The sequence below is a fragment of the Salmo salar genome, chromosome 15, assembly GCF_965601325.2.
Source record: "Salmo salar chromosome 15, fSalSal1, whole genome shotgun sequence".
NCBI classification, from domain to species: Eukaryota; Metazoa; Chordata; class Actinopteri; order Salmoniformes; family Salmonidae; genus Salmo; species Salmo salar.
Genome location: NC_138305.1, coordinates 53,217,462 through 53,229,654, shown reverse-complemented (window position 1 = coordinate 53,229,654; position 12,193 = coordinate 53,217,462). Strand labels below are relative to the sequence as shown.

The window sequence follows — 12,193 nt, the reverse complement described above, 5'->3', positions numbered from 1 at the left end:
CACCGTTGTTCCACGAGAAATTCCATCGTTTGGTGTTTTGTTGATGGTGGTGGAAAACGCAGTCTCAGGCGGCGCTCCAGAATTTCCCATAATTGTCCAATTGAGGTGACTGAGACAGCCATGGCATATGGTTTACATAGTTGTCATGCTCATCAAATCATTCAGTGCCTACTTGTGCACTGTGGATGGGAGCATTGTCATCCCATGGGGGCATAGCATTGGTAGGCAAAATAATGGTATGCCCAGCATTTTTATACAGGATGGGATGCTAATTGCTTAATTAACTCAGGAATCATACCTGTGTGGAAGCACCTAATTTCAATATACTTTGTATCCCTCATGTACTCAACTGTTTCCATTATTTTGGCAGTTACCTGTAAAATACATGTTTGTCTCTGCAGCAAATGAGACCAAATGTCCTTCTCTAAAGACGTAAAAAAATACTTTCCTGTGTGAAATGTGAACACACTTCATGACATACATTTTCACACAAAAACTAGATACTACATTCTGTAATATGATGTATATTGCAGAAAAGTATTCTCCCTTTTCTTCTTATGAAAGAGAACATTAGGAGACATTGTAAACTTGTTTTATTTTTGCAAAAATCCCTGAAGTGAGTAGTACATTTTTAGTACAGTATATTCTGATAAAAATATTTTAGTAGAAGTGGCTTTATTTTTTTATACAAAACCCAGCACAAAAAAACAACTGCTGATGACAGGGTCGTGCGCAACTATTTGCATAATGTATTATACCTTCCCACCCCTAGGAAGCTCACTACTTCGTGTCTTCGGAATGCTGCTCAATAAATATCCCCTTGTGATACTTCTGTCCAATCCCATAAGGCACGTGTGCAGCGGTAGTCCCCAGCTCCTTGGCACCTTCAATGTGGAACATCTGGTCATCAAAGAAGATGTGGGGCTGGATCTTCTGCAGGAGGGGCCCTTTAGGGGCCCCGGCGAGGAACAGGGCCTCGTCGATCTCCAGGCCCCAGCTCCTGAGGGTCTTGAGGACGCGGACCCCTGAGCTGGCTGCGCTGCGGGATGTTACTAGGTAGGTACGAATGGGGCAGGTCATACGCTCGTTCTTGGCATAGAACTTCCTCTGGAGCATCCCCAGGGCCTCCAGGAAACACTTTAAGGAACCCTGAGTGAATGAACGAGACATAGGGTTGCATCATTTTTATATCTAAGCAAATAACACATCAATGGGTTCCACTTTATTTGGATATTCTCCTATTATAGATGGTCTTCAGACGCTGAAACTATCACCAATCAATCAACTACCACAGATGATATGCAACAACTTGCAAGGATTAAGGTTATGTCTAGGATTAGGGTAAGCGGGTGTGTTAGTTAAAACATTTGTTGATAGTAAATTGAACATCTATAACCCTCTATAGGGAGACTCCAAATAAAGTGTTACCCATCAAGGAAATAAAATGTAATAATCAGAATCGAAAAGCTAAAAGCTAAAAAAAAAAAAAATGGAGGCATGTAATCTCATGAACACCTGTGCAAGAGGTTTGTTCTCAAACTCCTTCTCATGCTCAAAGAAGGTGTCCAGGCCGTGTTGTTTCACGATGATCTCCGACTCATCAGAGAAGAGGACGGCGTCCCCGTCAAAGGCAACTTTCAGCTGTGTGTCGGAAAGCTGGTTCTCCACATCTCCAGACGCAAACATGGTCACTGCTGCAATGCCTATTTATAAAGACATTATAAGGGGCTTATACATGCTCATAACAATGGTATCATAATGTATTACATCTGTAGGCTATATTAAACCTATAAAGCGTTACCACGATGTACATCTACAGTCTTTTTTAAAACTCTGTTACAAATGTAGTATCCATGTTAACCTAAAACAGTTTAGTCCCTATAGGACAATAAAAGAAAGCAGCATTATCAACTACCCTCCTCAATGGCCTCCAGGACTTTCTCTCCATCCTTTGAGAGGTACAGGTTGGTCATGTAGGCCTTCAGATAGCCAATGGGGCTTTCCCCTCCCGTCAGACAGAATCTTTCAATGTTTAAATCTGTCAGGTAGAGTGAAAAACATATCAACACCCCATAGATATGTGATAGTATAGTCATCAGGATGGTAGCCAAAGATGGCCACTAACATCCATGCAAAACAGGCATAGAACTGTTAAGAAAAAAAAATTACATTTGGTCAAAAAATACCAGTCATTCAATGAAATGCAGCACACAAGTAGTGAATCTTATAACCATAGAAATATAATTACTGGCCATTGTATTTCTCTGCTTATAGCACTGTAGTAGGCATGGCAGAGCGTGTCGACCACGAACCGTAGTGGTTGATGCTGTTGATGAGGCGCACCCCGACCTGGGCGTGGTTATTGGTCATTAGGACGATGTCAAACAACTCGTCGCTGTCGGGGTAGAGCCGCCTCAGCCGTGCGTTCACAGTCATCAAAGCCTGCAGTGTGTGTGTGTGTGTGTGTGTTTAGGACAGAGTTGACACAGGGATAAAGTCAAAACCTGACTGGTGGGTAGTAGAGCAACTACTTATAGGTGGTTGCTTCAGACTATTTAGTCCCAAGTTGCAACATATACATATGCAGGCAGGCACATGTACTGATAAATGCACAGGGGCGGACAGGGACAAGAATTCGGCCCTGGCATTTTATCCACACAAGCCTACGTCGCTGTGTAAACCACCATCCCTTCCACCATCATGCTACCACCCTCGGCAGGCCACCAACCACACAATACCCTGACAGGCAATAGTGCTGACATAACATTGGTAGTACAATACAGCATTTCTCAACCATTTTCTGTTCCAGTGAGTGGCAACACATGGTCCTCTTTAACCAGCTCATTTTCTTTTTTATAAACATGTAAAAACACCACTGGAAATACAACTCATCACTAAACTGGGCCTCTTCTCTAACCATTTTGGTTTGCCTCCCTGTTGTGCTGTCTATTAGTCTAAGCATCTTCTCTGCTGTCACTCTGTGCTGCTTTTGTTCTGTCTGCTTAAGCATTAGACGTTATAAAAGCCAAGCTAACAACCAAGCTATATCGCAAACTAGTGCCCGTCTTATATGTTCTCCTGAATCAGCACGACCCATGTTGGATTAACTCTTAAACTGGATTAAATCAAGGTTTATCTAATAATAATTTTAAACCTAGTTTTAAATTAATCCAAGTTAATTTAGATTAGAGGAAGGATTTAATTTGAGTTTTCACTTCAAACCTAGATAAATTTTAAACCTGTTGCTCAATGAATAAAAACTTAGATTGGAGATTAAACCATCTCAAGTGGCAGTTTAGAATGAACTGCTAAAAAATAAATAAAATGGCAGCATATCTACTGTGGAGAAACCAAAATGACAAGAGTTCCTCAGAGAATAATTAGAGACAAGTTGAATCCTGTCGAGTGATGATAATTAACTAATTATTAGGCTATTTACATGCCCATTTTGTACAACAATTGAATTGGGGCTTATGACATGCCCAGCCTTGAGCCGAATGATGATGTTGTGCAACAAACTGAACGGGCCTGATAACGGTAACATTGTTGTGAAGTTGCATCAATGTTAGTTTTAACGTGCATTATAGGCATTGATATTTACCAGTTATTTATGCTTACTAAATATTGGTGGTTCGAGTTGGCCGTCATCATAAGGTGATGACTGAAAAATACTTTTGGCTGTAACTGTTAAAACATTGTACTGCAGTGGAGGAGGATGAGGAAGACCATCCTACTCAGTGAATTTCAGAAATGTTTCAATAGTGAAACATTAAAAAAAGTCATCCATTTTAGATACAGTAAATATATTCACGTCACCAAATAACTGATTAAAATTCTGTTTTGCAATGAAGGACTACAGTAGCCTCAACAGCATCATGGTGTAGCCAGATGACAGCCATTTTCCGTCCTCCTCTGGGTACATCAACTTCAATACAAATCCTTGGGAGGCTCACGGTTCTCACTAGGGATGTGACAAATGAACAAATTTAAAAGCCAAAAAAAAATCATAAAATTCCATGTCAACTCACAATGCAGAATAACCTATTAAGCATGTACGACAACTAGGGCCAGTCATTGAAGTTACAGCGCATTCTGAAAATAATCAGAACCCTTGGACTTTTCACGCTTCGTTACAGCCTTATTCTAAGATGTATTAAATTACTTTGTTTCCCTTAATCTACACACAATACCCCATAATGACAAAGCAAAAACAGGCGTTTAGAAATGTATCAAATAAAAAACAGAAATAGCTAAGTATTCAGACCCTTTGCTAGGAGACTCGAAATTGAGCTCAGGTGCATCATGTTTCAATTTATCATCCTTGAGATGTTTCTACAACTTGATTGGAGTCCACCTGTGGTAAATTCAATTGATTGGACATGATTTGGAATGGCACACCTGACTAGATAAGGTCCCACAGTTGACAGAGCATGTCAGAGCAAAAACCAAGCCATGGGGTCAAAGGAATTGTCCGTAGAGCTCAGAGACAGGATTGTGTCAATGCACAGATCTGGGGAAGGATACCAAAACCTTTCTGCGGCATTGAAGGTCCCCAAGAACACAGTGGTCGTCATCATTCGTAAATGGAAGAAGTTTGGAACAACAAAAACTCTGCCTGGCCAAACTGAGCAATTGGGGGAGAAGGGCCTTGGTTAGAGAGGTGAAGAAGCCAATGGTCACTCTGACAGAGTTCCAGAGTTCCTCTGTGGAGATGGGAGAACCCTCCAGAAGAACAATGATCTCATCAGGATTCAACCAATCAGGCCTTTATGGTAGTGGCCAGACAGAAGCCACTCCTCAGTAAAAGGCACGACAGCCTTCTTGGTGTTTGCAAAAAGGCACCTAAAGACTCACAGACCATGAGAAACGCAATTCTCTGGTCTAATGAAACCAAGTTTGAACTCATTGGCCTGAATGCCAAGCTTCACGTCTGGAGGAAACCTGACACCATCCCTACTGCGAAGCATGGTGGTGGCCGCATCATGCTGTGGGGATTTTTTTTCAGCGGCAGGAACTGAGAGACTAGTCAGGTTCGAGGGGGGAAAAATGAACGGAGCAAAGTACAGACAGATCCTTAATGAAAAGGTTCACCATCCAACAGGAAAATGACCTTAAGCACACAGCCAAGACAATGCAGAAGTGGCTACGGGACAAGTCTCCGAGTGTCCTAGAGTGGCCCAGCCAGAGCCCGGACTTAAACCCGATCGAACATCTCTGGGGAGACCTGAAGACAGCTGTGCAGCGACTCTCCCCATCCAACCTGACAGAAGTTAAGAGGATCTGCAGAGAAGAATTGGAGAAACTCCCCAAATACAGGTGTGCCAAGCTTGTAGCATCATACCCAAGAAGAATTAATGATGTAATCACTGCCAAAGGTGCTTCAACAAAGTACTGAGTAAAGGGTCTGAATACTTAAATGTCATGGTTGCTTAAAACAAAAACAACAAAACGAGTTCTAAAAACCTGTTTTTGCTTTGTCATTATGGGCTATTCTGTGTAAATTGAGGAACAAAAAAACAACCATTATAGAATAAGGCTGAAACGTAACAAAATGTGGAAAAAGTGAATGGATATGAATATTTTCCGAAAGAATTGTATATCTACCGCAGTCATATACCCTTGAAAGCACCTCAGCTATGACATGTTTGTTTGTCTGTAAGGGTACAGTGTTTTTTTAAATGCCAAATTGCTACGCCATTTTACTTGTCTGTAAAGGAATGCCACTTCTGAAACGGAATAAGGTCATCACTAGCCGACCAGAATTGTCATTCAAATAATCACGAGCTGCCTGCCTGCAGACCACTCTCCAAAATACAGTACTTTGAAGTTTGTTAAATACCGTGACATTAGAAAACATCCACTAGGAATGAACTCCTAAGATTCAGTATTTTTGGAAAGGAGGAGACTGATTAGTTGCCGTACTTCCGCGAAGACAAACAACTTTCATAATGAGCTACAAAGGAACGGAGAGAGAGGGGAGGGGCACAGTACAGGTAGGTCGGCCACCAGGCAGACGGAGTCAGAACCATGCACTAGGCTTATCAATCTGCAATCAAAGGTTGTATCTGGCACCTTCAGTAAAGAAGGGCCTATCAATAAATATGCTAGGATATTCTACACGAAAACGACTGAACACACACACACTTGCATCATTTGCAAAGAGAAAGAGTAGGCTAGCCAGCTGCACTGTAAATGTTTTAAGGATCCATATTTTTTTGGTTTAAACATTTTAACATTCACACCCACTCATAGACTACACAGAAATTATGATGACTTCCGGAGGACGTCCTCCAACCCATCAGAGCTCTTGCAGTATGGACTAACATCTTGTCCATCCAATCAAAGGATCAGAGAACTAATCTAGTCCTGAAAGCATAAACTACAGCTAGCTAGCACTGCATAAAGTGTGGTGCGTAGTTGACTCAGAAAGAGAAAGACAATAGTCGAACAGTTAAATTAATTTCTTCCAAAATTAATGAGAAGCAGAGAGAGCTAGCTATATTTCATTGTATTCCCCCCCTTCCGAGTTTACCTTTCACTTACTTAGCTAGTTAATGCAGTTAATTTAGCCTAGTCAACAACCTGCCTCAGAGAGGACTGCCAAGCTTACCTTGACTTGCATTCATTTATTGCCACCGGGGCCACTATTGTAACTGCTTGCTGTACTGCGTGATTGTACACATGGATTGTATTGTGGGTTTACTAATGTTTTTTTTGCCTGGTCACAGACAGCTGTTGTGAACTGAAGTCCAAATTCGAGTATCATGTAGTAGCCTAAACCTATCAATGTTACATTGAGCTGGGTGAATGGAATATGAATGAGTCATCCAATATGCTTGCAGTAATAGAAATAAGGGCATGCTCATAAAATAATTGTCCTACAAAATCATTAATGGCACTAACTGCCACTGGTGTACAGTAAATATATATTTTGCATTTGTGAAATTATTTTGATGTGATATGAAAGTAGGGGGCTTTGTTTCTAGAACCTCAATGCAATTGAGAATCGATCTGTGTTTAAATTCATATTTTGGCTGTTTCTGCTGCCAGAGGCAATTCACCTATAAAACAGAAAACGTAATACCCTTACCAAAAAGATTGCAGTCAGAATGCAGTATAACTGTAGTACTGTAGTTACAATGCAATATAACTGCAGGAGGCTGCAAATACTACATCCAAAATAACTTTTTTTAACCACAGTAATTTTGCAGTGTAACTGCAGTTACAGTGCAGTATAACTGCAGTTCTTGCTATCACTGGTCCAAAATACCACAGTCGACTGCAGTTAGTGCACTTTTACTGCAGTTTCAAAACCGCAATAATTGTAAGGGCACCCTCTGCCTTTTCCTCGCACAGACATGCAGGTAGGCCATATTCTTCAATCACTCTCTGAATTAACCTACCTTCACTAGAGGAAACGCCACCCCTGGCATGAGCGGCTCATTGTCGTGCTCCTGTTGATAGGCCACATACTTCTCGACCCCATCTTCTTTGTAGATCTTCCCCTCTGCAACCATGTTGAACAGGGAGCGAGAGGAGACGGCGATAGTAACGGCATATTGGGGTTTGGGCTGTTTGCAAAACAAGCATAGTAAAGAAAAAAACGATACGAGACTAGCAGCAAATATACCCGTATTAACACTTCTTTTATCTACAAAAGGCAAACAAGAAATGCGAACGTATCACTTACAGGTCTGGGTTTGTTTGTTTTTAAACTGTCAAAAAAGGCTTTTGCTGCTGTCCAGTCTTTTTCCTCTCCAGCCTCCGTGGCTGTTGGATCGGTAGTTTTGATTTCAGTCATATTTGGCCTGGAAATGAAACGTTTTTAGTCTGATAATTCCGTAACAGTGATTACCAATTAGACGACCAGACCAAGAGACTACAGGAAATGCTTGCGCGATGGTGAAGATGTTCGTGTGTTTTTACCCATGATGCTCAATCACATGAGGTTGGTGGCATCTTAATTGGGGAGGACGGGCTCATGGTAATAGCTGGAGCAGAGTCAGTGGAATGGTATCGATACATAAAACCAGGGCCGGCTCTAGTCTTTTGGAGGCTCTAAGTGAGATTTGGTTGGGGGGCTCCCATCTCATGGCAAAACATTTTAGTGCCCCCCTCTTGACTGCGGAGAGAAAATGTTAAAGCTGCAATATGTAACTTTTTGGACAACTTGACCAAATTCACATTGACATGTGTGTTATAGATCTGTCATTCTCATTGACAGCAAGTCTAAGAAGCGGTAGATATGTTCTATGTGCTCTATTTCTATGATTCTCGTTCTTAAGTTTAGTTGTTACAACTTTTACTTTTGGTTTTGTACACCAGCTTCAGACAGCTTAAAATTCAATATTTTGGGTAATGGAAAAAAATATTTCACAGCGGTTTAGATGCTACAATGATTATCTACACTATACTTGTTTTGTCACATAAACAGAAATTAAGCGAATTATTAGAATTTTAGCAACCAGGAAATGGCGGAGCGATTTCTGCATACTGCATCTTTACACATTTTGCAATGAGGCGTAGAGAAAATGTGGCAGTTTTAAAGCAAGTTTTCTTCAATTCTACACGTTTTGTAATGACTTATGACATGTTAATATGATATCTGAGTGAAAATGACTAACAAAATCAATGGGGGCCCCAGAAGGTCAGGGCCCCTCGGCACGTACCCTGCTAGCCCAGTATTCTAACTCTTAATAGTAAGTTGAGACCCTAGCTGTGTTCGAATACCCATACTAACATACTGTATACTACATACTTCATGAGTATATACTACATACTATATACTATTAGTTCATTTTAGTATACTGTAAATGGAACAGTATCCTTTCAGTTGAGTGTACTAGCTCTTTGCCAGTCTACCGGAAGTTGATGCTGCTGCTATGCAACCACTTGCTAGCTAGTTAGCATAACAAATTACTAGTTAGACATTTTACGACTTCGGGTGTGTTGTTAAATTCAATCTGAAGTGCCAGAGTGCGCTTGTAAATTAAGAGCATTGTCAGATTGTCCGTTTGTAAATTCTGGACGCTCAGGCCGAGGAGTATGGTTGATTTGAGTGTTCTGACCTTACAACGGCAGTCAAGCACCCAAGCTAACGTTGGCTATCTTGCTAGCTACTGACACAAATGAGAGTGACCATTTTACTCGCCCTAGCAGAGCTGGTTAGGCAGTTTTCATGTTATCCAGAGCGTTGGTGACTAACTGTGTTGCTGGCAACAATTGCCTTAACTGACACCGGCCATATTCAACCGATGTTGAGCACTCGTAAATTCATTATTCTGACTTCTGGTACACTCAGAAGAGAGTGCTCTGAAATCAGAGTAGATAGCCAGAGCGAATTTACGAAAGCACCCGAATGTCCATTGGGAACGCACAACGACTATACCATTTAGCTAAGCTAAGAATGACAGGAATAATCAAGTCAATAAACGTTGGGTAGTTAGTTAGATAGCCTATTGTTAATATACTGGCAAGTTTGATGTATAAGTAGCCAATTAACGTTAGGTAACTAGCTAACATACCAGTACATACTGCTGTAATGATGTGCTATGTGGTTCGAAAGGAATGCGTAGCTAACAAATTGTCAGCCAACATAACGTGTAAGGTAACTTATTTGAAAAGTAATTACTTTATTACATTGCTCAACATTTTGTTAACATTTCTCATAATTAGTTAAAGCAATGAATTTGTATCCGTTATCGTTGGACTTCGGCAGTATATTTTCTGCCATTTTCTTCAAATCTGAAAACGATGTGAAGCTACGCCCATTTCCTGAAGAATTGCATTATGGGCCCTAAAGTATGGAAATAGTGTCCTCTGCGTGTATACTTCATATTTTGGCATACTAACTATATCCATACTACGACCAATAAGCATACTATATACTCAATTCACGCCACAAATAGTACGGTTAGTGTGGGAAGTATGAGTATTCGAACACAGCTCCTGACTGAGTTCCTAAGTGACCACTTATGTCGCTTTTGCCTGGAACCGGCCCTGCATAAAACACATGGGTTCCATGCATTTGATGCCATTCTATTTACTTTCTTCCAGTGTGACTAAAACTAGCCTGTCACTAAAACCAATACTATTGCCATCAACTGGCTGTGGTTAATCCTTACCACATACATGTGAAGTTCTCCTTTTCTTTCCTAAATTCCTTTCCTTCTTTCCTTGCTACCTTTCCTTTCCTTCTTTCCTAGTGTCCTTTCCTCCTTTCCTAGCTTCCTTTCCTCCTTTTCTAACTTCCTACTGTATTTTTCTTCCTTTCCTCTCTACTGCCCGTGGTTAATCCCTACCACATAAATGTGGACTCCTCCTTTTCTGTCCTAGATTCCTTTCATCCTTTCCTCCCCCCGCCTTTCCTCCTATCCTACAGCCTTTTAGTTTCCTCCTTTCCTAGCTATCATTCCTCCTTTCCTAGCTTCCTTTCCTTCCCTTCCTCCATTTCCTCTCCTCCTTCCTTATCTCCTTTCCCTTATATCCTTACCTTTCCTAGTTCCTTTTCATCTTTCTTCGCTCCCTTTTCCTAGTGTCCTTTCCTTATTCCTTTGCTCCTTTTCTTTCCTAGATTAATTTCCTCCTTTCCTCGCTCCCTTTAATTTCATCCTTTCCTGGCTTCCATTCCTCCATTCCTATATTCCTTCCCTACCTCCCTTTCCTATTCACCATCCCTATCTCCCTTTCTTTATTTCCTTTCCTAGCTCCTTTCAACCGTTCCTATCTCCCTTTCCTTACTTCCTTTTCTTTTCTCCTTTTTTTTCATAGATTTCTTTCCTCGCTCTCTTTCCTTTCTTCCTTTCCTAGCTCTGTTTCTTTTTCTCCTTTCTTGGCTTCCTTTCCTTCCCTACCTTCCTTCCTTCCTTCCTCTCCTCCTTCCGTATCTCCCTTATCTCCTTTCTTTGCTTCCGTTCCTTATTGATTTAATTTCCTCCTTTTCTTTCCTAGATTCCTTTCTTCCTTTACTTACTCCCTTTCCCTTCCTACTTTCCTAACTCCTTTTTCCCTCCTTTCCTAGCTTCCTTTCTTTTCCTCCTTTCCTAGGATTAACCATGGCCAGTAGAGAGGAAATGAAAGGAAGAAGGAAAGGCAGGAATCTAGGAAAGGGAGCTATTAAAGGAGGAAAATAGATAAGCTAGGAAAGGAAATTAAGTAAGGAAAGGGATATAGAGAAGGAGGAGAGGAAAAGGAGGTAGGGAAGGAAGCTAGGAAAGGAGGAAAGGAAATACATCTAGGAAAGTAGAAAAATAAATGGAGTTAGGAAGGAGGAAAGGAAAATGACAGAGGAAAGAAGAAAATGAATCTAGGAAAGAAAAGGAGTAGAGGAAAGTAAGCTAGAAAAAGGAGCTAGGAAAGGAAGAAAGGCGCTAGGAAAGGAAAGGAGACAAGGAAAGGGAGATAGGGAAGGAGGAGAGGAAATGGATGTTGGAAAGGAAAGGAAGTTAATAAAGGAGCAAAGGAAGCTAGGAAAGGAAAGGAACCTAGTAAAGAAAAGGAGTTGACATATATGTGGTAGGGATTAATGGCAGCCAGTAGATGGCTATAGTATTAGTTTAAGTGACAGGTATTTTTAGTGACAGGCTAGTTTTAGTTACAGGCTGCTGTGGAGCTGCAGCTGGATGCATCTCTCAATGCTCGCTCTGTGTCATTCTGAAAAAATAAACAAAAAAAATACTAATGTTCCCAGGCTACACATTTTAAGCACATTACCTGGCTACTTTTTGCATAAAGCCAAAGCCCGCCATGTAGTTACTGTTTATCTGGGCGTTATTACCAATTAATTGTAATAAAATTGATACCAGCACAAAAACACAGAACATGCAATAATGGGAAAACTGATTAATATTGAAAACTACACAAGATGATCCCACAGGTGAAGAAGCCAGATGTGGAGGTCCTGGGCTGGCTTGGTTACACGTGGTCTGCATTTGTGAAGCCGGTTGGACGTACAGCCAAATTCTCTAAAACGATGTTGGAGGCAGTTTATGGTATAGAAATTAACATTAAATTATCTGCCAGTACCTCTGGTGGCCATTCCTGCAGTCAGCATGCCAATTTCACACTCCCTCAAAACTTGAGACATCTGTGGCATTATGTTGTGTGACAAAACTGCACATTTTAGTGTCCTTTTATTGTCTCCAGCACAAGGTGCACCTATGTAATGATCATGCTGTTTAATCAGCTATTTGAT

At 41.0% G+C, this 12,193-nt stretch overlaps 1 protein-coding gene across 1 annotated transcript; it reads right to left on the bottom strand.

Annotated features, from left to right (window-relative positions):
- Window positions 1-576: 576 nt before the first annotated feature.
- Window positions 577-7,935, bottom strand: LOC106571658 (cytosolic 5'-nucleotidase 1A). Its single transcript, XM_014144973.3, has 6 exons — window positions 7,691-7,935; window positions 7,404-7,571; window positions 2,313-2,442; window positions 1,916-2,038; window positions 1,516-1,703; window positions 577-1,149 (listed from the first exon to the last, which is right to left on the bottom strand). The coding sequence occupies exons 1-6, from the start codon at window positions 7,799-7,801 to the stop codon at window positions 781-783; spliced, it is 1,089 nt and encodes a 362-aa protein (XP_014000448.1). The 5' UTR covers window positions 7,802-7,935; the 3' UTR covers window positions 577-780.
- Window positions 7,936-12,193: the final 4,258 nt, after the last annotated feature.